This window comes from Ovis aries, chromosome 7, assembly GCF_016772045.2.
Source record: "Ovis aries strain OAR_USU_Benz2616 breed Rambouillet chromosome 7, ARS-UI_Ramb_v3.0, whole genome shotgun sequence".
Taxonomy (NCBI): Eukaryota; Metazoa; Chordata; class Mammalia; order Artiodactyla; family Bovidae; genus Ovis; species Ovis aries.
This window is the reverse complement of record NC_056060.1, coordinates 86,451,409-86,478,012: the sequence shown is the minus strand read 5'-3', so window position 1 is coordinate 86,478,012 and position 26,604 is coordinate 86,451,409. Positions and strand designations below refer to the sequence as shown.

Here is a 26,604-nt window from a genome sequence, read left to right as displayed (position 1 = left end):
TAGTTTTCAAGTAAGTGACTTTTATTTTTCTCTGACGTTTCACAGTCAATTTCTCCAAAACTTCATACTTCCTCAAAAGAATTCACATTTGGTAAAGAAACCTCTACCGTAAAGAATTCATAGCTGGAAAGACACTTCAATATATGCACGAGAGTTACTGTTCTGCCAAAAGAATCAAAGTCAGACAATACTATAATCAATAAAAGCAAAGAGAGTGTAATAAATTACAAATGTCACCAAACTCCATTCCCATAACCAATTGAATCAGCAGCTTTTTCTAGATGTGTTTCAACACTGCCAACACCATCTTGCCAAAACTTAAGGGTTGATGTAAGTTAAGAACGGCTTTCAGAAAGCAACAGCTTTATCACAGAACTGCAGATGAGATCAGGTCACGCATCAGAAGACCGTGACTACTTACAGCCGTGAGAAACCAACGCAGGTCCTTCGGGTCAACTCTGAGGTTCCTCCACTTGTCGATCTGGCTTCTGGCCCCACACGTCTGCTAGCCCCAGTGGATGTCTCTTTGGTGGACCAGCGTCTCTACCTGGCTTCATCTGCTTACTCCTCCACTAGGGAAAGAACACCCATGCCAACAGCCTAGAGGGACTCACCACACCAAGTTACAAGATCTGAGAGGAGCCGGGGTGGGCGCTGCTTCTCCCTGCCACTCAGCAACGAGCACTGGTGATGGCTTTCAGTGTCTTTTGCTTGACAGGAGGGAAGTGCAAACCTTCATCTAGGTAGAAGAGCCCAAGATGCGTACGGCTCCACAGGGGAGTTTTCCGATGGCGTAAATTTGGTTCTCAGCAAGTGTGTTCAGATTTTTGACTCAGTAAGACTCATGCCTGGTGCCCAGGCTGTTCTGAATGCACCTGTTTCTATGGCTTTGCTGCCAAACATATTCTGCCAAAAAGGAAGCTTCCTAGCATGGTGTGCAGAGCGGAGCTGCGGTAGCACCACACAGATGGAGGAGAGGCAAAGGGAGTGGGCCAAGAGAAAAAATATTAAAAGCAGCTGAACCTGCTTAAAGACCTATTTGCTCCGATTTCTGAAACTCTTCCGGAAAGCACATGGCAGGTAATTATTCTGCATTGATCAGGAGAGTCTAAGGGAGTTTATTTCTAAACTGCATTTGAGAACAAAATGCAGGCAATTCGAAGCCTTGTAATTTTAAAACTATATGAAGAGCTGCTAGCCTTGGAAGAACTTCAAGACCATTTTCCTTGCAGAAAAAATGAAGTTGGTCATACAGGATTTCTTAAGATTTTCAAGAGAATGAAAATTTTTAAATGGGAGCATAAGAAACTGACAACTTTACAACCTAGAAATCTGGTTTACAATGAAGCTGAAAAAGTGTGTAACACCTGCAAGTCCTCATAATACTCTGTTTCTAGATGGACTTCACAGAACCCACTATACCTTTTTGGCTTTACTGCCAAAATCCAATGCGTAAAAGAAACATGGAAGACTGCTCCACATCACTGTGACATCAGACAGATGAGAACTCTGGATGTGGAAAGAAAATGGATAACAAGAATGTTTTCCAATTTTTTGTAGACGTGTATGTCATAACCTTGCAATGATTTTAATTCAAAGTTAATCAAGCTTAATACTATTTTCTTTCTTCTTTTGTAAAAACAAGAAGGGGAAAAAAGTGGTCGCAGAGGGCTGACTTGGATTACACAACTGGAGACCATGAAGCTGTCTTTAAGATTTTCACATATAAAACAGGTTGCATTGTTTCAAAAGAAGAGAGGAAAAAAAGGCATAAATTACTAGAATCTTCCAGCTCCTAACCAAGAGATGCTAGCCGTTTCTCCTTTCTTTAGACTCTATGAGTCAAAAACGCAATTCATCAACTGTAGCTCCAGATGGTCCTAAATCCATTCTATACTTTACAAATCTGAAGTATTTCGCCTACCAGTTTAAGAAAAATCTGGCTTATGATTAAAGTGTAAGAGTGAACAGTGCTACTCTTTCTCTTTGACTTTCAAGTTTAAAAAAACAAAGCTTTAAGTGGTTAAGTGCTTGCATCCGAAGAGCAATCTGTGCCAAAGCATTTCAGGTTTCTGCCAAAGGGCACAGGGCCTTGTGGAAGGCAAGCGCCCTCCTCTTACATTTTCGTCTGTGACTGAGGCCTTCAGGGGAAGAACCATGAAGGGCTCCTATGTCACCTGCTCCCTGACTCGACGGGTGCTGCTCTGTGCACTCGTCTGCGTCACTGCACCCTCGATCACGGCTGGTGAGTGGGGTGGCAGGGGGTGACAGCCAGCAGGGCCCTGCATGATCACCTCTCACACTCTGCCCCATGAGCCATCAAACTGCCTGCGGGCTGAGGAAGAGGGGCTCAAGGGCACCCAAACCTGAGGTCCTCGCTGGAACAGAGACACAGGTAAACTGTGCATAGGCCACAGGTTAAGACAGCAGCCAGGTCCTGGCATGCGGCTTCGTAAGTGAACCAACGAACAGTCTGAGTTTAAAAGGAAAAGATCTTATGTAAGCTTTGGGAAACAGGAGTAGGTAACAGTATAAGAGTTAAAAAGAAGCACTCAAGTAACAGGAAAATATGCCTTCGATGTTACATGTCTGGCTGCTCAGAGAATGCTTGCAGGTCACTGCCGGCATGACCCGACCCTGACGTTAAAGACGCCTGCAGCCTGGCCCAGGCCTGAGGAGCCCTGCTCTTAGTGGCCTCTATGAACAGCCGGGTCTGCTCCTTGAGCTGGTCGAGTTCCACCTGAGTTGCCTGGTTCTGACGAATCAACTCCTTGGTTTTCAAAGTGATCTCCAGCAAACCGGATTTGTGCAGGACTACCAGGGTATTCTGAAAGCGCCTGTGCTTGCTCTGCCGCTGCTCTGGAAAGCCATCTGGGCTGCGGCAGAAGTGCTCGGCGGCCCACAGAGTGGAGCTGTAACTGGCCGCAGGCGGGGATAGCGGGGAGCTGCTCTCCACCCCGTGCAGGGTACTGTCGGACGCGCAGACGGGGCTGGCAGGGGAGGCAAAGGTCAGGCTGGGAGCTTTAGCCACGTGGCTGCTGGATACTGGCTGCAGAGTCTGTGGACTGCCACCCGCCACCAGGGAGGGCACGCCCTGCAGAGCCGAGTCCTCGGCAAGCTTGGCGCCAAGGGGCACGGGGGTCGGGGGCTGTGGGGGGCCAGCACCAGTCTTGGTTGGCTCGCGAGCAGACAGGCCAGGCCCCAGTCTCTCAGTACAGACCTTCTTCTGCATGCCACCGTCTCCTCGTTCTTCTGCGCTGCGGGAAGGGCCCCTTTTGCCAGGGTGAGGGGCTATTTTGGTGTAAGAATTGAGAATGGGCAAGTAGTTCCTGGAGTCCGACTTTTTCTCACCAGCGTGACACGGGCTGACAGGAGGCGGGACGGGCGGATGAAGGAATAAGAGCTGTGGCTGGGCAGAGATCACTTCAAAGGAGGGCTGCACAGTCCACGACTGGAGCTGGGAGGAGCTGCTGCCCTGCAGACACAGGGAAAGAGGGCAAACCGCTCGTTACCCGCGGCTGTCTGTGGGGCAAAGCAAATACCCAGATGGACGGACAGAGCTTCCCACACACAGGACAGCCCTTCTTGATAAGACTCGAGATGAAAGTGGCTTCAATATTCACTTGGGTCTGATATCATAGATTTTCTCTCTTAAGGGAAAACTGGAGGAAATGGCTATCTTTATTCAAGTGCTGTCACTCAAGAAAAAGAAAACCGTAGGTGGGTGGAGTAATGACATAGTCAAGGTCACAACTGAGGCAATAAAAGTACGGATGGTACGATTTGCTGGCATAAATTAAATCGTGCTTGTCTCAATACCACAATGTGACTTTACACCAAAGTCAAGTCTTCCTTTAGTTACTTGTGGAATCTCTCTTACGTGAAGTCCACTTTTGATTAAAAAGTTACATATTTTTTAAGAAGTTCCCTACTGTCAGGAGGCCACAGGTCCGCTTCTATGGCAGTGACCCTCACCAAACCACAAAGCTCTGCCAGGCAGTAACAGCCGCCACCTGATGCTTCCACACTGCGACTTTACATGGCTGTCTCGGTATTCTCCTGTCTTTGAGCCCGGCTAGGAAGCACAGCTCTCTTCACTGAAATGAGGAGACTTGAGAATAAAGTCATAAACACGTGAGGCCAGGCAGAGAGAGCCCTGACAGAGGCTCTCCCCCTTGGTGGAGTCACATGATTTATCTGCGGAAAGTGATGGACCCTGCTCCCACACGGGCACCTGATTTGCATGCATTTCAACTCCTTAGATACCTGGTTAGGAACTCCTAACCAAGTTCAACTACATTTCATCTCCTGTGCAAAGGGTGGGATGACCTGGAAAGTCCATTCTGGAGTCCTCCTGGTATTCAAATATACTGAGAGATGCTACAATAACAAGCAAGCAATGCTGGGCCCAGCAACCACACTCCCCCAGCAGAGGAGATACAGAAATCAGGAGTCTTTCAAAGAAGAGATCAGCCCAGTGCAGCTCAGCCAAAAGCAAAACTTCAGGCTGTTCCCTCCGCCAATCACACCACAGGGGTTGACCTCCAAGGCAAACAGACCCAGAAAATACCCAATTCATTGCTCTCCCAAGGTTACTCTTTCTAGTGCTGCTGTTATGCCCACTGATTTAGTCTGTTTGTCCCAATTATTAGATTTGTACAAGGTTACCACTCTTGTTGAAATCATCTAAGGGAATACCAGACAAGATTTTAGACTTGCACAGGATCTCAGAATCATTTCACATCAGGCCTCATGTTAAAGCTGAGGTAACTGAAGTCCACAGTGAGGAAATAATTTGTGTGTAAGAAGACATTGACAGAACTGGAATCAGACTCACAAGAGAAAAATACCTAAAACCAAGAAGCAATAATTAAGACACTATATAATAAGTAAAGATTTTTAAAATTTGGAATGTGGTGGAATTCTAGCATATGTGAAAACACAAAACTCCTAGACCGCTCCATCAGGTCATTCTGCCCCCAAGCTTCCTGTCTTCTGATCAAGCCTTCCCAGTGGGTCTTTATCCTGAAGACGACGGCTCTGCTGGGCCCGCCTCCTCACCAGCAACTTTGGGCTGTTCTCTGCCTTCCGGAACTACCACAACACCCACAACAAAAAACACAGATGCCTAAGGAAGAGTGGCAAGGGGGCCGGAGAGGAAGGCAGCGAGGAAAGAGCAGGAGGCAGGAGTCCTGAGGAGCACTGGTGGGGCCTGAACAACCTCATCTGGGCTCCATTTCATATCTTTATTCTCAAATCTCCTCGTCTCAGCGAGGAGAGACGTGCTTCCAGCTGAGATATGATTTGTCAAAGCAAGTGTCTTCAAATTCTTTTTCCAAACTCACCAGGTTGCCTTGTTGAGAATCAGTTTGAGTTGCTCAGCAATAACTAGGTAAGAGTTAAGACATTAGGGTTTCCTGTCAGGCTACAGCCATGTTCTTCCACCTAAGGTGGGAAGGTCACCTACACACAGCCAGATTGCAAACTTCACTAGCTTCAAACAGCCTCATTAATAGAACCACGAGAGGACTAGTCTGTTTCAGAGCAAAGCAGGATAAGGTTACATGTTCTTTTAAATAAGTTCATACGACTGAGTTCTCTGACTCAAACACTGGGGTTAAGCTTAGATTTTCTATCTAAATCTTTTCTTTCACATCTAGATAATAACCACATAATTTGCATAGTTATGTAATAAAACCTAAAACAAGGTACTATTCAATTCTATGGCAATGCTGTGTGGAATCTGCTGGTAGAGTCATATCTATACCAAAGAGTTGCTTTTTCACTAATGACATAGCTCTGGCTGATTACTAAGAAAATGCTCAGAATATAATGTGAGAAACAGGGAAATTGCCTCTACTTCTCAAATACTTCTCAAAGTCCCCAGGGAAATTCAAACTAAAAAAAAGAGCCTCTTGCTTCAACCCTAAACTCTGATGTACTATGAAGTTAGGACATTTCTGCTTGGTTCCTTTAAACATGACTAAGATATTCCAGACACCTTTGGACAAATGAGGGGTGCAGTCTTACTGTCTGGAAAATGAGAATACACGTCCTGACTCTTGTACTCCTTTTTTCAATCCAGGTCAGTAGCTAAAAGGCCGCACCCTCTTCCCAGGAGAGCAGCACGTGTTGGTGTGGTTTCTGGTCGTCTGCCTCTCAAACCCCTCCTTGGCAGAAAGAAACTCTGTACACAGGAAGCTCAGAAACTCGAGTGTGCAAAGAAGTGATGAGCGCGTGGTCCTCCTCACCTGTTTGACCAGCACATTCTTCATGACCACCATGGGCGACAGTGTCGGGAAGGCTCCATTCGCGGGCTTGGAGCTTGGCCTTGGCCTGTCCTCTCGGCTCCAGCCTAAGGCGCTCAGCATGTCCTCGGACTCCATCTGCTCGGCCGAGCTCAGGCATTCTGAGCTCCCATCTGCTGGGCAGAGAAAGAGTCAGTTCACTCAGGCTCCCAACCAGTCCTACTGGGGAGCCACAGACGCCCTGAAATCGAATAGAACATTTGTGATCCATGCTTTTGAGACTTCTTCCAGCATGTCTAGCTTTCATGGGATTCTCAATGGGATGCATAATTCTCTCTCCCACCCCAGGAGATTAAGGATCACCGCACTAGGACGACTTCCTTCTAACTCTCTCATAGACAACAGCCAGCATCAATTAGGGTTCACGTGAAAGTAACCACCACCAGTCTACAGAAGTGGGTAAAGGCTTCAAAGTTAGCTTATTACTTTTAAGAATCTGTGGTTGAAAAGGGAGAGGCGTGTGCATGGAACCTGAGAAAAGATGAAGATCTTTAGAGGCTCTAGGCACCACATGATATGATATAACAACAACAAAAACAAGTAACAATAAAACCCCAAGACTTACCACTTCGCTGAAACTAAAACAGATGCCTCCTAAGTTTCCTAATTGTAAAAGCCTGGATAAGTTCATCAAGCTGAGGCTTACGATGTCTTCCTTTGTTTTCCTCTTGCACCCAGTTAAGCACCTCCTTTGTTAGTGTCCTGAATGCATGCTGAGTGTGCCTACTGGGGATCCTGTACAACGGGTGATGGAAAGATTCTCTCCACAGCCAAGAAAAGAAGGTTGCTCTACGTGACATCCATAAAGAAAGGACTTAATTAGTTCCTTGCTGGAGTAAACCAAGAGACTGCCAGGAAGGAGGCTGGGAATACCCTAGATGCTCGTCAAAAATCTCAGTGTCGTCTGGATGAGGCGAGATTGGAATGTGACTATAATTTAGAAGAGTGCAACTGTCAACACTTGCCTTTAATCAGATTCTCCAGAGATGCGTTTCAGAAATTATGGGTCTTGGGGCCTTCCCCTCAATCTATGGAATTGATTTAGCTGGTGTCCAGGCACACGTACTTTCACAAAGCACAAGTAATCCAGATGTGCACCTTTAGTTAAGAGCTATTGGGCCAGAAACAAAGAACTTCAGAAGGAAAGTACGTACCTAGTACATGTATCTTGTTTTCTACGCAAATGCCGTTCTGCATGAAAAGGAAACCAGGGCTCCTTGGAGAAATAGCTGATGTCTTTGGCAGGGAAGCCTAGACATCTTACTGTCCCAGAAAGCAAGGAAGCGCTCAACCACAAATGCGAGACACGTCAAAGACACAGGTGCCATCTAGAAGAGACCCCCACTGACCCAATGTGGGACAACCTGGTATCAGAAAGAATACGGATAATGGGTTGACAAACCAAATCAGAAAAGAATTCCGTGAATCCACAGTGATGCTCAAAAAAGGGGGTCGAGAAGTGTTTCCTTAAAGAAGATCAACAGCTAATAACATGTAAAGGAATAATAGAATTAGATCACCATTTTTCAAACCACAAGTTTAATAACTGGTTTAGGTAAGCATCATCAGTGGATGCAAAAACCACTGGTCAAGAGGTTGTTGGCAAACAGGAGAGTCACACAATCTTAAAGTACCATCCCATACTCTGCTTATTAATTACAGAGAGAAAGGAGGGCTTTCATAATAAAGAAATCTGGTCTACAATTACTCCCTTAATCAGAGCATCACCAAGAATAAGACAAACCTAGGAGTCACCTCATGTGTTGCAATGAGAGGATGTAACATCAAAAATTTAGTTTTCTATTTTAAAAACGTTTATTCTGTTTCTAATACTGGGGAAGCTACCAGAGAAGTCCAGTGTGAAACATCGTACAAAACAACAGGCCTAACTCATTTAAAGATGTCAATTTCACGAAAAAAAAAGAAAGGGAAGACAAGGGAACTGTTCTAGACTAAGAGCGAAAAGACAGGACAATGAAATGAAATGCACAACCTTCAACTGAGTTCTGCACCCACAACAAGCAAATATACAAAAGAGACTAACAGTTATAAAGGACACTACTGAGACAATGCGAAAAATCTAAATACGGACTGTAGCTAATTAATAACTGCCAATTACATCACATCCCAAGGAACTGAAAGGATAACTCCAGCAGGGATGACACCATTGGCACCTGGCCCAGAAGTGGCTGGAGGCCTTCACTGGGACCACCTTCTGGGGCATATGAGTCTGAGTATTTTTAAGACTGCCTTATGTCTGAACAGCACAAAACTTCTTAAGGCACTGCTGCATTGAGAATAGGAAACTTTCAGAAAAACTACCCAGGCTGTGCAACATGCTACAAAACAGCTGGCCTGATGGAGCTGAAGTTGTCAGAGGAAGTACCAAAATGGCCACAGTATTGAGAATAACAGGAGGTGGGATTATGGTTAATATTTATTTTCTTCTCTGCATGTACCTAAACTTCTAAGCTTCTACAATGAGCATATATTACCTTCATGATATTAAAAAAAAAAAACAACCCAATATGATATTAAGACAGAGAAGGCAATGGCACCCCACTCCAGTACTTGTGCCTGGAAAATCCCATGGACGGAGGAGCCTGGTGGGCTGCAGTCCATGGGGTCGCGAAGAGTCGGACACGACTGAGGGACTTCACTTTCACTTTTCACTTTCATGCACTGGAGAAGGAAATGGCACCCACTCCAGTGTTCTTGCCTAGAGAATCCCAGGGATGGGGGAGCCTGGTGGGCTGCTGTCTATGGGGTCACACAGAGCCGGACACGACTGAAGCGACTTAGCAGCAGCAGCAACAGCAGCAGGCTTGCAAAGTTTCCCAAACCTGTTTGATCACAGGCATCACCAGAGACACTTGTAAAAATAGGAAACCCACACTCCAAGCCCTCCCCGCAGACCCTCGATGTCACAATCTCCAGGAGAGGGGCCTGGTGTTTTTAAACAAATGCCTCAGAAAGGCCTTATGATGAGGCAAGCTTGAGAAACAATGGGAAAAAATTGAGAAGAAAAACCCAAAGAGCTAGACGCTGGCCCTAACTTTCCTGAACTGTACTTATTCTAATCCCTGACCTGGTGCTCTGCTCCTCTCAGATCAACAACCTATTGATAACCTGGCTTCCCCTGCAGCTTCAAAATTTACAAATCTAAGGGTGAGAGAGTTCAGGGTTCCTAAGAGCTGCATTTCTCACTATAAATTCATAAATCGACAAGATGGACTGATTAGTCTCTGTGGGCTGAAAAATAGAAATCTTCCTCCAGGAGAGGGCTCCGCTCTCGGGATGCCGGCCCAGGCCGAATCCCCTGGCATCACCTCTCTGCATCCCCTGGGCCAAAAATGTCGCCACTCAAGCCGTATTTAAGCCACTTCTCTCAGACCTGGAGATTAAAAAAAGCCTCAGCACAAAATTAAAAGATTTACTGGGTATGCAGCTAGTTCTTTCAGAAAAAATAGTAAGGAAAATTGTCCTGCTTTCTCGTCTCTAATAGGTACTCAGGTTTGGAATGGGGCCAGGAGACTCACAGACCAAACACAAAGAGCAAACACTGGCAGGGATGGGCTATCAGGAGGAAATGTTTTTAAACATAACAAAATACTTTCTTAGAAAAAAGATATCTTAACAAATTATACACTGCTGCTGCTGCTGCTAAGTCGCTTCAGTCGTGTCCGACTCTGTGTGACCCCACTACCTTTGTTTAATTTGTTCTATGTGGTGACAACATGCAGTTTTTTTTCCAATGTGATTATTGGAATGCAGTTTAACTGCAATATAACTATTCCTGTGAGAAAGGAGGAAAGACAACAGAATTATGAGTATTTTATATCTTTTCTCCCATAACCACTTCCCACAGTGGGGAAACACGTAAGATTTGAAGTTGAGAGTCTGAGCTGAAAAAAGACATCAAACCGTTCCTTCAGAACTAACCCCACTGTGACTCTGATGAATACCCTGCCATGTGGCAACAGAACTACCATTTTAAGAGACCAGAGAGCCATTCATTTCTCCTGTGGGTGAAACCTTCCCATCATTATCACACAAATGAGTTTTACGGAGGACATTTTTCAGGCAAATCATTCACTACAGTGTAGAAAGGATAAGGTAATTTTAACCTGAAAATCCAGAGTCCTTGTCTGACTCAGCAGCTGCCAGGCCGAGCTGACGAGACGCCTTTTTCATCTCTGAGCCCTTGCTTGGTTTGGCTGACAGCCTTCGAGAGCCCTCTCTGGACGGGTTCTTCCTCTCCATGTTTTACTGGGCTGCGAGGGGACACATCAGTACTCTTTTCATCTGGACTGCCCTGTGAAAAAACAACAGTTACGTAAGAAGTCACTGCCTGGAGAGCTAGGACAGGTGAACCAGCAGTGAGTAAAGTCGGGGCAAAGGACACGGGCCTCGCCCACGTCCTCAGCCGGCACTTTCTCAGAGGTCTCAGCAGACAAAGGCTACACGTTTACTCAGCAGGAGAATGGTTTCCATCCAAAGGCAGGCTCACTGTCCTCTCCCTGCCCTCTAATTCCATTACAAATGCAAAGCACACAGACCATTCAGTGGAAGCTTTGTAAACTGCTAACAAAGGCACATTTGATTAGCTCTCTGGAATGCTCCCTGAGGGAGAAGAAGAGAGGAGAGGGGATGCCCACCTCGGACCAGGCCTGCTTCCCAGGATACCTCCGCAGGCCCGAGACTTTCTGCCACCTCCCCGAGTGTAGTTTATCAAATTAGAGGAGGTAGTGAACAGATCAAAAAACAACTCCTTATATATGCATGCCACATTCTGGCTTAGAAAGTGCGTCTATGTGCACAGAAAACCAGATACACAGTGCTTTGATCCACAAACACCCGTAACATTACTGATGTTAAGATTATCTCATTTGAGCCTCAAAACATCCTTCTCAGTTGTTATCCCATTTTACAGAGAAGGAAGTTGAGGCTCAGATAAGTTATATTCAGCCATTTAAAAATACTTCCTGAGTGCCTGTTGTGAGCTGGGCATGGTGCTAGTGGCGGGTACAGAGCGAATCAGACAGACCTGCTCCCCCTCTTCCTGAGAGACGCCTAGATTTGACCCAGTAACACACAGCTAGTTCAAAGCAGATCCAGAACTAGGTTAACAGCGCAAACTGTGAGACCAATGAGCCCTTTCAGGATATTTTAACAGGGCCCTCTGAACAGTCAGGGCTTCCATGGTGCCTCAGATGCTACGGAATCTGCCTCCAATGCAGGAGACCTAGGTTTGATCATCAGGTCGGGAAGATCCCCTGGAGAAGGGAATGGCAACCCACTCCAATATTCTGGCCTGGAGAATCTCATGAATAGAGGAGCCTGGCGGGTTACAGACCACGGGGTTGCAAAGAGTCGGACACACGCTTCAGCGACGAACACTTTCACTTTCTTTTCTGAACAGCCAAGGGATGGCAGCTGGAAAGGCGGCACAGTCAGAACACAAGGATACTGCAGGGATAAAGAGAACACCGGACCAACAGGTAAAACAGCAATAACAACGCAACCGGACGAGTGCTCCAATCTGAACATCTGTGTCCCCCCAGAATTCATATATGGAATCTTAATCCCCCAAGATGATGGTGTTAGGAGGTGGGGCTTAGGTAATGAGAGCTTCACCTCATGGGATGAGTGCCTTAGGCTCTAGAGAGGTCCCCAGCCCCTTGCACCACAGTCAGTGAGAAGTCTGTGACCCAAAAGAGGGCTGTCCCTCGACCTTGCTGGCACCCTAAGCTTGGACTTTCAGCTTCCAGAACTGGGAGAAATAAATTTCTGTGGTTTATAAGCTACACGGTCTGTGGTGTTTTGTCATGACAAAATGGACCGAGGTAGTACGTTTAAGCTATACCTGGAGGCATTCTTATTCACGATTCATTTTCGACTCCATCTGTTCGTCCTTCTAAGTAGAGAGAAACATGGGGCCCCTGTCAGACAGCTGCGTATCTGAAGACACCCTGAAAATGCCGTGTGAACGTTTCTGCCAATACAGGATCTAGTGAAGAACATCAACCACTCCAGAAGCAGAGGAGGGACTGGAAATAAATTAAATAGAAGCCAAGGATGCTTACAGGCATCCTTGAACAGCTCTCTTGCTCTTTTGCATACAGTGTAAGTAGACTAAAGGGAATGCACACTGATCAGAATGAGACTGAATTAAACACAATTCCCAGTAAAAATCAGCCTGTACCATACCTAACTCATTTAAGGTGAGTGGCTTCCCCACTCAGGCCACGTCACCCTGAGCACTCTTTGATGGAGCACACTTAGTACCATGTGCATGAAAGGAAACGGCCCTGTCACACCTCTTGTTAAAAAAAAGACAGCGCTAAGTCGTGTCTGACTCCTGTGATCCCATGGACTGTAGCCCACCAGGCTCCTCTGTCCATGGGATTCTCCAGGCAAGAATACTGGAGTGGGTTGCCATTTCCTTCTCTAGGGGATCTTCCCAACCCAGGGATCGAACCCGGGTCTCCCACACCGCAGGCCCTGTCACACCTCTCATGGCACGCCACGTGTGTGCACGCCTCTCCATTGGACAGCAAAGAAGTCTGACAGCATGGACCAGTCAGTTTAAAAAGCAAAATAAAATGCAAAACTGTTCTCTAATTAAATCTGGATCCTTTTGTATGAAACCCAACAAATGTACACTGCTGTCTGAAACTGAACAGAGGGCTTCTTCAAAAACGGCAGCAGCTCTCCCTGGTGGATGGGCCATCAGACTAAATTCAAGCCTGACCCTGCTACTGATTTAGATTGGGAAGGTAGCTCATGGCAGTTGCAACTAATTTAGAACTTGACAAAGTTTCACGTTATCTTATGAAATGGATTATTTTACAGGCATTTGAGATAAAGCATCCCAATTTCTTCCACAATCCTCGCAACAAGACAAGGAACAAGGTCAGGCTACTGCTATTAAGCTGCAGTCAATGGAGCTACAGAAAATACACAGGAATTTATCCAGCTCGTCTGAGAATTTTCAGGACAATACTGATTGTGGGGTCAAAATGCTAAAATGTGGACATTAAAAGGAGAACAGATGTAAAAATTTTAGATTCTGGGCAACTGGTGGCAATTAGAGACTGCATAATCTACTTCAGAATAATAAAGTGACTGCTTTCGATGTGGAAGTGCTAAAAATATGAAAGCCTCTGTCCTAAGTAAAATTCTCTTTCAGCAGTCTCAGTGTCCAGGAGAAGTTCAAGTGGGCATCAGAACAAAGGGCTACGTGCCATCCAACCTTTCCTCTGAGAGAGGCGCTTCCCTCCCGGGAGTGGCGCTGAAGATGTCAGTTAGCCAGCGAACAACAGACCCGTTCATACACAGCACAGACGGGGCCCCCGACCAGAGAGATGGTGCCGTCAAACCCAGGGCCACGCTGATAGCAAAGTCTGAAAACTTCAAGAAGATTATGTTCCTGGTCGGTATCATTTTACAATAAGGTCAGATGCTCATAAACTGACCAGGGGTTGAAGATGGGTTACCAAGCTCATACCCACTGCACGATCTCTGACTCCTGGCACAGACTGGAAACCACGACAACTGTCTTACCCACATCTCAGATCCTCATAAGCCTAACTCTGCATTAGAAGGACTCCGAGCTAAGCTTGAATTGACCTGAAAAAGGCCTCTTATAAGCGCACATGTAACACAAGGTCCAAAAGGTTCCCAGAGAGAGCAGTATACACTAAAACTCACAACAGAAAGTGAACCAATGTATCTAGAGGTTTACATCAATAGGCGTAAGACAAAAAATTCTAACAAGCAAGGCACAGCACTTGGTTCTTCTATTTATGCACTTCTTACGTTAGAGTCTAATTATCTGTTCATCTCTTCAACCTCAAGGGTTGAGTTTTCACCTCTGCAACCTCAGCCCCTAACAATTCACGTGTGGGGTATACTCACAGAATAATAAATTCCAACAAACCTCTGTCCTGCCGAGTCTCAGGACAGGTCTAACAGCTTAGCTGTCACCAAAACACCTGAACAGCTTGAAAGTCAGGAGTCTGCATTTCCTGGTCACCTCAAGATTTAATGTCTAGGTCTGGTCTCCTGCAGGAAACAGGTATTTCATCCACGCCTCATTTTAAGCCACCCCTCATTTTACCTTTAAATCCAGCAGCCAAACTAAAGGTTGGTCTAATCCACAATCTCTATGGAGATTCAGGCTTCTGACAAAAAGGAGGCCCAAGGTACACAAGGGAAGGATCTGAAAAGCTGCTTGCAGATCCCTCTGTAATAGACAACTTGGCAACTTTCCTGAGAGCTCAAGTTCCCTTTAAAATGTGTCACGTGTATAACAGGCATGCACAGACAGAGGTGTGAGGTGAAAGCCCAAGCAGAGGCTTAAATGCAATAAAGATACACGGCCAGAGAAAATTAAGACTTTACCACCCCGAAGCCATGAGTAATCCCAGTTGGAATTATAAATGCATTACTAGGCTTTCCTCTGAAGTCATTTTCTCTTGGTCTGCATTTTCAGAGATACCAATCTGGGGGGAATGTCTGTGGGTTTTAACAAAGGAGAAAAAAAAAACAACCATCTACCTACACCTCTAATACTCCTCTTCCCTTTCACAACCATTTGCACGCTTCGATTTGACTGTAAATTCTGGTCAAAGATCCTGAACCCGGATTCCATACAAATGTCCTCTGTTTGGAACCAGGTATGTATGGCTTACTCATTTTGCTCTTTCAACGATCAGATGAGACTAGCGAACTTCCTCAAACCCTCCTGCCTGGAGAAGAGTTCGCAGTTAACAGTGCGCACCACCCCTCCCCATTCGCACCAGCCCACGATACATCTGTGCCAGACAGCAGGAGCGCCCTCCAGGCACCCACCAGCCTGCCGGCTCAGCAGGGCAGAACTGGGCAGACCCTTGGACTGTGCTGTGACTGGCATGCCACCAACCTGCCAGGGCAAACGCCCAGGCCATGCAGTACTGCCAGGACTTGGGCAATCACACGGAGCCTGGCTGCGGCCCGGTGCCCTGGGGCCTGGATGGCTCGGAGGTCCCCTGAACCCACCCACCGTCAACCACTCACTCCGTACTTGGCACTGGCCACCTTCTCGGCCACCTCCCCACCCCCTGGCACCACGCCTGGTACAAGCTGGTCACCCGGGGGGGGGAAAGTACCAGCAAAGTGGGTGACAGCGAGTCTCTGGAAAAAGACAGCACACCTGTGCCCCGGGTTCAGAACTGGGCGCTACCCACCCGCGCCCCCACCCCACAACCCCAAACCGGGTCGGGGGGCGGGCAGGACCCTCACAGGGTTACCAGCGCTACTTGGTCCCCACACACAGACCCCTCCTCACCCGTGACCTCCTCTCCCACGCGGTTCTGACCCTCGCAACAAAACCAACCGACTAAACGGAGCAGGGAGCATCACCCCTTGCTCCATCACCCCCAGCTCCCACCATCTGGCCCTCGGCACCCCGAAAGTGCCCACTCTCCGTCTTTCCTGTTCCTTCCTCCTCTTCCTTGCGCCCGCTTCCTCTCCGCCGGCTCCTCAACCAAACCCCTTTCCCCTGTCCCCGCAGCCCTCCGTCGCTCACCTAGGACCGGGGTCGCAGCTCCACAAGCGGACGACCCGTGGGTACGGCGGCGCATGCGCGAGCCCGGCCCCGCGGCTCCATGACAACCTCGTCGTCGTTGTCGTCGCGTCTCAAGCAATCCCCCCTCTCGGCCGCCCGCCCATTTCTCCTCCCCGCTCCCCGCCGCCTCCGCGACGGTTTTCGCCAGTCACGTGACGCGGCTCGGATGACCCGGCACCACCGAGACTGCTCGCTGTTCTCCTAGAAGGGCCCTTGGAGGCGCCCGCTCTTCCAGTCTCAGCCGGAAGACGACGCCGGCACGTCGTCCTCAGGGAACGGGGGGCGGGCGTCCCCTCAGAGGTCGGCGCTCTCTCCGCGGAAGGCGGCCATCTCTATGGTTAGTAGTTCCTCAGGCCGAACCGCCATTTTGTACGGGGACCTTTTGCTATAGGAGCTGCTGTGGAGCGGGCGTGGGCGCGGTTCTGAGGCGGGGTCTGGAGAACCCGGGGCGGGTAGGCTTCTAGCAGACAAGGCCGGAGGCGTGATTCTTCTGAGGGCGTGGATGGAAGTCAGCCCGAGGAGACCGCTCTCTCGGTTTGTACCCCGAGCCGCCGCCGGCGTTGGGGACCGGGACGAGCCATAGGCTGACTTGCCCTCAGGCCCGAGCGGAAGCAGCTGGGCAGCTTCGCCTGGTCTCGGCCCGAAGGAGGCTTGCCCGGACTGCGCCCCCACCGCCCCCAGCACTGCTCATCTTGTTGCCGAGCCTGTCGCGGCTTCGGTTTGCCTTCCTTACCTCCAGACAGTGCTTCACGTGGCAGGGACGCAATCAGTATTTTTTGATGGGTGATTTCATGTCATTTGATGTATGACTCATTGTGCGACTGGCCGAAATGTTGAGGTTCAAATGGATCCTGTTTCTCAGGCCAGTTCTTGAAGTGTCACCACGAACAACGTGTTATGAGCTAAACAACAAAAAAAAAAGGGGGGGGGTTGCGATCAGTTGAAGTTGCGATGCATTGAATCAGTGACGGTTACCTCCTAAATTAGGAAAAGTTATTTTACAGTTGGAAAAGGGGACACAGATGAATTTGAAGATTGCCACCGGTAGAGGCAAGTTCTGCAGCTGCCGTGTCCAGTAGGGTAGCCACTAATCACAAGGGGGTACTGAAACTGATTAAATGAAATGAAAAAGTGGGGTTTCTTTTTTCATTCAGGCTGTGCACATTTCAAGTCCTCAGCAATCACGTGTAGCTAATGGTTACTTGGTTGTGCAGCGCATTGATTACCAGCATCCTGGAAAGTTAGCGTTGGATCTAGAAGATGGGTAGGGGAAATTCGCCCTCTGTTGGTAATCTAAACCTTGCAGAGTCATAGGTAATCCCATTAGTCCTCCAGACACAGATAATGCTAATACATTACCAGACGTAAATGTATTTATTAGCATAAACTCTACCAACAAATAATTGAGTCCCTGCAGCATATATGGCTTTTGTTTAGGTGATGGAAGGACTGTTAACAATTATCAAGTAATGAAGAGCCAGGCAGCTTTGTATGTATTCTCTTACGTGTGTGTGTGTGTGTGTGTGAGAGAGAGTTCTGTCACTGAGTTGTGTCTGACTTCTCTGTGACTCCATGGACTGTAGCTGTCAGACTCCTTTGTTCATGGGATTCCCAGGCCAGAATACTGGAGTGGGTAGCCATTTCCTTCTCCAGGGGATCTTCCCCACCCAGGGACTGAACCCTGGTCTTGTGCATCGCAGGCGGATTCTTTGCCATCTAAGCCACCAGTGAAGCCCATTCTCTTACTGATGTCTGTACAAGTTGATGAGGTCGCTGTTTATTAATGTTTCCATTTTTTAGATGAAAGCACTGAAGCTTTTGTCCATGATGACAGAGCTCCTAAGCCCTGGATCTAAACCATTAGGCCATACTGCCTCTTCTTGAGGCAGAATAAAACAGTGTCTGCCCTCAAATACCTTAGAATCTGATACAGGAAATACAGATATGTTTTAATAAGTTGTGTGAGAGAGAGAATTGCCAGTGGATTCTGAACAAAATCTAATAAAATCAAAGGAAAAATAATCTGCTTGTTTTCTGCTGTTGACTGAGAAAGAGACCAGGAGGTAAAGCTTTAAGAAGGTCAGGTAAAAGTAGGATATCCAGCAATGGAAGTGGCTGAGAGCAGAGTGCGTACCAGCCAAAAGAGAAAGGCTGAAATAAGCAAAGGTGTGAAGATTATTTTAATCCTCCACAAGCACAAAAAAGTCCTACTTCCCTGGTTTCACCTGTCTAATGACCATGCTGTATCAGTCATTTGAACTTCAAAAACAGATTTGGTAGTGGAACCAAATGAATCTGACTAACTTACTGATAGGGATAATTTTAATTGAGCTACTGTATGGTTCTATTGTATATAATTAGATACATAGAATAACCAATTCATGAAAATGGATAATGAATCTTTTATAGAGCCTAACCAATGTAAAATTTTTTCTTTCTTTGCTGATTCACCAGGGTTTGCAAATCAGCATCCTCTGATGACAGTTTCCTATCAAAGTGCCGTGAGTTCTTTTCATCTTTGTCATCACACTCAGGGTTCTGTGATGGAGAGTGGTTTTCCAAGCACCATCTCTTCTTGCTGTGGAATCCTTTCCAGTTTGAGTCCTCAGTACCAGTCCTGGGTTAAGACTCATTCTGCCACCACCACTGCCAGCAGGGGGAGACCTGCTCCTTGAAATGCTACACTTAGGGGTTTGCAAAAAGGCTTCTTTTCCTTTCTTCCCTCACAGAGTGCCTGCCGCACATTGGAGGTCAGGAACTGCACCTCTGCTCAGCCTTCTCCCAGACCACGCGAGGATTTGAGTTTTCAGTCCTACACAGTGTGCCGCGAAGAGTTAACTTTGTGCTGAGTTTTGTTTGAAGATACTTTCAAGTATCCAATCTAGTATATAATTTGCAATATAAGTAATTCTTTAATACTTACTTTAATGAAGTTGAATTTAAAATTAAAGTTATTTAAAATTAATTAAATAGTATAATAGCAGTGAAAGTATTCAAAAGATCTAATTTCAAATCCCAGCTCCTATTGATACCATTTTACAAAGGATGGGGCATTTCAACATCTTCCCTCACATAAGACACAGGAAAGAAGATAGGCCATAATCTCATATGTCAAAAATTGAATAATTTCTGCTTTATGAAAACTCATTGCTATTCTTATTTTTCCAGTTTTGTTGAGGAGCAGTGAAAACATCACCACAAGGACTGGCATTAGTTCTTGAAACAACACTCGAGAACCATCTTTTTTTTTTCCCCTTGAACCTCAGTTTGGCCATCTGTAACAGATATCCTGAATCTGGCATTCAGCATTACTGCTGACCGCTTCACAGTTTTTTTAGAGGATTTGATGGAATGGCGGTTATGTGTGTGCCCCCAGAGTCCCAGCACCATGGGTCAGTGAGCGGAGAGGAGGGGGATGTTCCAGCCTGTGTGTGGGGATGGGAATCAGCAGGTTCCAGACTGGCAGAGGCAGAGATGAGCAATAGCAGATGCGTATTCCATTTTTCCTCAGGAATCAAGTGCCTAAGCCCCCACCAGCCAGGTTAGTTCTCAGCTCATATTTTTAGGGCTATCTGGAAGAACAGAGACAATAAAAGGAGGTTTGGGTTACAGTCAGGGTGTCAGTATACTAGGCATGGGTTTGATTTCAGGGACAGTGGAAACCCCTCCCACAAAGCTTCCTCCAGTATAAGTGTTCAACCTGCAGCTGCTGTAGAACCCAAGACAAATTCTCTCATCATAAGTGACACAGAGTGCTATTTCCAGACGCTGTCCCAAGTGACTTGCCCAGATTTACTCCTTTAATCCTCGCACAGTCCTGTGACATGGTTGTGGTATCGTTCTTCTCGTTTTACAGAGGAGGAGACTAAGGTCAAGAGGCCATGTCACTTGCCAAGTTCATGGGTGGTAAGCAGTGGAGCAGGAATCGGATTCTGAGTCCTTGCTTCTGGCCGCTCTGCTAGGCTGCATGTTTGGTGGAAATGGTGCTACCACGCCCTTTCCCACTGTGCTGAGCAGACCAGTGGGGAGCGGAGCTGAAGGCACCAGGTCCAAGCACTTGTGAGAAAGGATGCCAGGAGTGGAGACTGGGCACTGTAAAGGCAAAGTCTGCAGAAAACACCTCCAGCTGATCCTTTCTTTCACTCTGCACATGGCAGAGATATTTCTTGTGTGTGACAGGGTATATGCTGATTTCAACCCACACATCTTTCCAAACCACTCAGCAGCTGCCTTTTGCTTGTTTTATCCCCTATCTAGAATCTTCCCGGTGGAAAGGTTTCTAAAGAGTCATCTCCCCTCACTGAAGATGAAGTCTGTGATTTAAACTCACAACTTTTTCTCTGGATGACTCTGAAAGCTGTTCAGTTGTCCCTTTGTGTAGACCCATTTGACTTTAGAAGTTCTCCTTGGCCTTGTATCTTCCCTCCCTTCTGTAAACAGCTTTCCAATCACAACTGAGTTCCCCACCATGGGGTCACCAAAGACAAGAAATACAGGCCAGCACAGCAGAAAGCCAGACAGAGCTGTGGAACCTGACCCTCCCGTAATAGGAAGCTGGCTAGAGAGCCCAAGATCAGAGGCAGCCTCCATGTAGACATCAATTACTCTTGAAATTGAACACTTGCTGTGTCTTGTGGGTTGATCTAAACTGGTTTGTATTGTAATTTATTGGGTACCCATCTCCCCCACTGAGTCTAAGCTCTTTCAGGGTAGGGATTATACTGAATATTTCTCTCCTGCAAAACAGGTTCTTCATAGTAAGCATTCAACCAACTTGACATCGGGGGACCCCAGGTTCCTGAAAAGTTGACAGTGGGCTTCCATATCACTGACTGGACTTCAGAGAAGGAAGTCCCCGCCAACCAGAATGGTGAGGGGTTTCCAGGGCCCCTGGTGCAAGGGTTGAATGGACATGCCCTTTTATTTTATTTTGTTGCTCCACTCTCTCCCACCTCCAGGCCTTTTGCACATGACTATATGTGTCCTATTGAGAAGCTGGAGTGAAAGTAGCTGCCCACAGGTTTTGCTCCACACTTGTGATTCTAGCAAAGAAATTCCAGAACCTCTGTTGCTCGTGCTGCCTCACCTTACCCCATCCCCAGTCTTTGGAGGTTGTGCATTTGCTCAAAAGTGCCCTTGAATCCTCCTCCCTCACTTTCGATTTGGCTCGTGGCTGACTTATTTGGAATCCCACGAAGCACCGTGTAAAGCCTGGTAGTCAGAGATGACGAATGTCATGGCTTCCGTTTGCAGATGCAGAAATGCCCCAGAACTTCCCCAGCAGGACTCCCCTTTCCAGCACCAGATAGGCCGGGCTGGTGAAGGCTGAGGTCTTCACTCCACGTGGGTGGGCCAGCTTGGCGTCAGTCAGCATGTCAACAGGCTGGATAAATCAGGGTGGCACAAGATGTTGGGTTCAAGCCTTGCCCAGTTGTTCATCAGAACTACCTGGTTGATTTTATCTCCAGCTGATTACCTGATCCCAGGGTCCAAGATCTTAAATCATAAACTAGAGACAAAAACAAGTAATTTCCTAAAAAGACTTAAACATTAATATCATATTCGTGGGAACAGGGAGTGGACAGATATCCTTTTTTTTTTTTTTAATTTGAGGGAGTGGTCCTTTTGAAATTCATATGAAAAAGATGAGTACTCTTCGACTCCCAAATCTGAAGTGGCATTTAAATTTAAGTCCTTTTCTTAATGTCAGAGACGCTTTCTGACATTCCTTATGCATTCTGCAAAGCTTTATTGGATTTTTCAGTCTATTTTAAAGACTAGCATGTCTGTACCTACAGTGGAGTAAGGCAGCTCATTTGCCTAAAATGTCTGGGAAATCATTGCAAAGAAATTACTGAGAGCATTCTTTTCTGATCTAAAAGAGTATGGTTTATTCACCCAGAACTTGGGTTTCTTTGAGATGTTGAGTGTCCCTGTTAAGACTTAAAGGCTTCTTTTATTCAGTAAAATTTCATCCTAGCTGGAGACATGGGATCCACTGATCTGGAGCCCTTATTGAATTGACAGCATCCACATGCAGAATTTCAGGGCTTTTGGTCCCCTGCTTTGTGGACAGGGATAACAGGATCACCCACAGGACTTACCCACAGGGCAAATCCAAGAAAATTCACTGGCTGTCTTGTGCTAATGGTTAAATGAAAGTCTCCCTCCAGCACTTTCTGACAGGGCCTGGGGACTTTCCCCAGTGTCGTCACATTTCGGGAGAGATGGTGGCATCCAGGTGTAGGTGTTCTTGGCCGTCCTTTAGCTATTGTCTCATGTCACATATAGCCAAGAGAGCAGATGACAGGTTCATCTGTATTACATGGGGAATTACCAAGTGGTTGCCTGGCAACTCACACAGCACAATCAACATGGTCTCTGTGGTAGAATGTAGAGTGGTTGACTTTGCCTTTCGCGAATGTCTGTTTGCATATCTCTTTTGGGCTTCTGGAAAAAATAGGTCATGTTTTCCTGGATTTGAGGCTATTAAAATGGACTTCTGTACTGCTCTACAGTACAGAAATTTTGTATTCATTTTAAAGCAGCCTGTTATTGTCAGAAATGACAACAACCTGATTAAATCATTAATGCAGCAATTGCATCAATTAAATTCAATTCAGTAAGCATCTTCCATGTGCCAGCTACTATGCTAAACACTGTCAGGAGTTATAAGGATGAACAGGTATGGTCCTTGTCTCGGGGAATGTGTACATTTAATCGATGTATATAAATCATTTGTTTACACATGTGAGACAGCTGAGATGGATATGTAAAAGGAAGGTATTGTTATTTGGAAGAGTTCCTTAGTGTTTGATCAAAGGATTTTTCCCTTTTATTTAGATTCCTTCGTTTATAGCTTACAGCTACAATCAGTTCAAAAAGCTGCAATCAGTTTGAAATCACTTTTAAGACAGAGCTCTTACTGGAATCTCAGTAATTAGCAGCTTTTAACCAGCTCTTTTGGAGTCTGACCCCACCAGTGTTGTCAGGAGGACGGTGCTGCCCTCTGTCTGCACCGCCATCTTCCTGTGTGATTGCTGCTGAGGCGTTCACAGTGCGCTCCCACCTCTAGTTTACACATTTCTGTTATAAGGAGCCACTTGCTTTTCTTTGTCTACAGTGCCATCAGCCTCCCTCCACTTAAGGAGGGACTTTGGCATGTTCCAGATCTTGCATTAAGGAGTCTTTGAGCTTGACCCTTGAGCGAGGTCTTTCCCATCGGGTAGACCATGACTAGAGAGCACCCGGGGTTTGACTAGCCTCGTTCCCTGGAGTTGATTCTCCTGGGGTATTGATTTGGCATCTTTTCTTCCCCAGGAAGCTCCCAGGCCATGGAGTGAAAGATCTGTCAGCTGCAGCCCTGGTGCCCAGCCCGGCACACACTCACTGGCCGCCCCTTCTGAGTGGACTTGGATCCACAGATGAAGGCGGTAGCTTCCATGGGTAGCTGTGTTCTGACACCAGAAATGTCCCCCCACCCCCATGTTTTGTGAACCAACTTGCGTTCCACATCCCAGGCGGGACCTGCAGTTTGCTCATCTCTGCTGCCGAGTTCCCTCAGATGCTTTGCCATTCGTGAGAACTCACTCAGACCCGTCTTCACATAGAGCACCTGACCTTTGCTTCCAGACCCAACGTCAGGCAGAAGGGGACGCCAGGAAGGGGACAGAGGGGAGGATGGGACCGTATGTGACCCGGCACTATGGAGATGTTTTCCTGATGCTTCCTCATTGCATCCTCTTGGCGGCTTCTATAGCTCTTGGTGGCCCATTCCCCAGGTGAAGCTCAGATGTGTGAACGCCTACTGCTCTAAGGAGCCCTGATGTAGCCTCCTGTTTCCAAGCACCTTTTCACTTGGGATCAGACCAACCAACATTCACTGTGTGTGTTGTACCTCCCGAGGGTCCAAGGACACATTAAAGACTAGGACACAGTCTCCGCCCCTGAGGGGTTCACAGCTCAGTGTCTGTAAGTGCGGTAATAAAGATGCTGAACGTGGACAGAAGGCCAGTGAACTCGGGAAGAGGGTGGGGGTCGGGAACAGATAGTCAGTTCAAGATCCGGAAGGTCGGCAGACAAACGGAGGCCTCTCTGCTTACCTTTCAAAATGGGCCTGGAGCAGGGTCCCTTTTAACACCCTTTGATGTTGGGAAATCCTTGACTTCTCTAATCTGTATCATCCATGTTGCAGCCTACCCCACAGGTCTCATTCCAACTTCAGCTGAAACAGCAAAAACCTTTGCCTCGTCTCCTGATCATTTAGAAACCTTTAGCAATCATATCTGCTGCTCTGCCCTAACACAGAAAAGAGCTACTTCTTTTCCTTCTGGCCCGGAACCCTAGGATTCCCCCTTCCTAGGGCCCTCCAGAGAAGGGGGAAGGGAGCAGGGCCATCAGCCAGTGGGAGAATTGCTCTTGGAAGAAGTCTGCTCTGTAAGCACATTTCACGGCATCTTTCCTAAAGATGGGATGTTCGAAGTTGAATGGCATGTAGAGGAGAAGAATAAAGTGCAGTGTTTCACAGCAGCGCATCAGTAGACGTCACCAGCTTAGGGTGCCAGTGAGGTCACACTGACATCCAGACTCAATCTTGCCAGCTCTGAGCCCCTCTTGAAGGTCTGTAGAAGTCCCTGCTTATCTTCTGTCCAGTCAACTCTTCTTCAGTTACTTCTGGAGGCCCCTGAGGTGTCTCCCGAGGAGAAAGAGTTAGATCCACTCTGCTGTTCCATTGTGACCTCCCGCTGATGGTCCTACTCTTCACAACCCCTTGGGAAGGGTACCTAGGGACGTCCCTAATGGTCCAGGGGTTAAGAATCAGCCTGCCAATGCAAGGGACATGGGCTTAATTCCTGGCATGGGAGGATTCTCCGTGCCATGGGCAACTGAGCCTGTGTGCAGCCCTACTGAAGCCTGTGCACTCTAGAGCCCATGCTGTGAAACAGTGGAAGCCACTGCAATAGGAAGCCCACGCATCACAACTAGAGCAAGCCTGCATGCAGCAACAAAGAACCAGCGCAGCCAAAAATAAGATAAACAAGATAAATGAATAATTTAATTTTTTAAAGAAGTGCACCTCATCAGCATGTGTGTCTTCAGTAAGAACACTGTTCTTAGAGCGGTCACTCCTGTTGCCTGGGGATGCCATTCTGTCCTGGGGCCACTACACCACCTAGTTGCCAAAGTGGAGGGCGGGATGGATCTCTAGGGAACCAATGACCTTCTCACTGACCGGTTGCCCTTTACAGCCCGTGTGCCCTAGCAGAACCGCTGGTATCTTTTAGTTGCTCAAAGTCTCACATGATTACTTCTCTCGCCATCTATCATGCTAACTCTTTGCTCACTGGGGCTGGAGACGAGTCTCCAGGCAGGATGGGGGAATGACAGCTCCCTTACTCTGACCTTCCTCCCAAGGAGCTCTGCACCCAAACAAAACAACCCACAAAGCAAAAGGAGTAAAACTCAAAACCCTTCTACTTCAATAAAAATAACAAAACTGTGCCCACTGATGCAAACAGATACTAATACTTGGGGTGGAGGTGGGGCGGGGGAGTTGGTGGTGTTCTGTAAGCTCCCTCCCAGAGTTAACAAAAGCCAAGAGTACTGAGGCCTTCTTGTGTAACTTGAAAATAAGGTGAAGACTACCCACCCCATTCTTAAAGGCCCCTCTTGGGATGTAATGCATGAAAGTGGCTATCTCATGGGCAATTGGTGAGGGTGTCATTTACGAGAAATTAGCGGGACTTCCCTGTGTTCTGGTGGCTAAGACTCTGAGCTCCCCTGGCAGGGGGCCCAGGTTCCATCCCTGGTTGAGAAATTAGATCCCACATGTTGCAACGAAGAGTTTGAATGCTGCAACTAAAGATAGTGCAGGCTGCAATGAAGAGAGAAGATTCCTGCATGCTGCAACTAAGACCCAATGCAGCCAAATAATTTTTTTTAAGAGAAATTAGCAATGGTGGCTGTCAAATGGGATTCTTGCTCTACAAGAATTTTGATTGTAGACTGGAATCATGTTTCTCTAAAACAACAACAACAACAAAAGCCAACCAACACAGAGCAAAACTATTTAGATCCAGGTAATGCTATGGTTTTTCCAGTAGTCATGTATGGATGTGAGAGTTGGACTGTGAAGAAAGCTGAGTGCCGAAGAATTGATGCTTTTGAACTGTGGTGTTGGAGAAGACTCTTGAGGGTCCCATGGACTGCAAGGAGATCCAACCAGTACATTCTGAAGGAGATCAGCCCTGGGTGTTCTTTGGAAGGAATGATGCTAAAGCTGAAACTCCAGTACTTTGGCCACCTCATGCGAAGAGTTGACTCTATGGAAAAGATTCTGATGCTGGGAGGGATTGGGGGCAGGAGGAGAAGGGGATGACAGAGGATGAGATGGCTGGATGGCATCACGGACTCGATGGACGTGAGTCTGAGTGAACTCCGGGAGTTGGTGATGGACAGGGAGGCCTGGCGTGCTGCAGTTCATGGGGTCACAGAGAGTCAGACACGACTGAGTGACTGAACTGAACTGAACTGAATGCAAAAGACAAAGACAGAAGTGGAATTTTCCTGAAAGTACACTTCATGGTATGGTAGACAGAGCTCAGGGAGAGGCATTAAAGATACCAGTCAAATTCAGGCTTTGTCACAACCCATGGTTGGTTCCCTGATTAAATCTCTTTACCTCTC

The 26,604-nt window shown here is 47.1% G+C and overlaps 1 protein-coding gene and 1 long non-coding RNA gene across 7 annotated transcripts; one reads left to right on the top strand and one right to left on the bottom strand.

Moving 5' to 3' along the window:
* Positions 1–16,060, bottom strand: CIPC (CLOCK interacting pacemaker). 6 transcript variants are annotated; one of them, XM_060417758.1, is made up of 5 exons: positions 12,175–13,797; positions 11,609–11,777; positions 10,436–10,623; positions 6,252–6,421; positions 1–3,475 (listed from the first exon to the last, which is right to left on the bottom strand). In XM_060417758.1, the coding sequence occupies exons 3-5, from the start codon at positions 10,569–10,571 to the stop codon at positions 2,582–2,584; spliced, it is 1,200 nt and encodes a 399-aa protein (XP_060273741.1). In that variant the 5' UTR covers positions 10,572–10,623; positions 11,609–11,777; positions 12,175–13,797; the 3' UTR covers positions 1–2,581. The 6 variants fall into 6 exon arrangements, with proteins under 6 accessions (XP_060273741.1, XP_027827231.1, XP_027827232.1 ...); XM_027971430.3 differs by lacking the exons at positions 11,609–11,777; positions 12,175–13,797 and adding an exon at positions 15,880–16,060; XM_027971431.2 differs by lacking the exons at positions 11,609–11,777; positions 12,175–13,797 and adding an exon at positions 15,640–15,927.
* Positions 16,055–26,604, top strand: LOC121820011 (uncharacterized). The gene is made up of 3 exons (XR_009601306.1): positions 16,055–16,255; positions 18,648–20,788; positions 23,239–26,604. It is a non-coding gene; the product is annotated as an uncharacterized LOC121820011 (long non-coding RNA).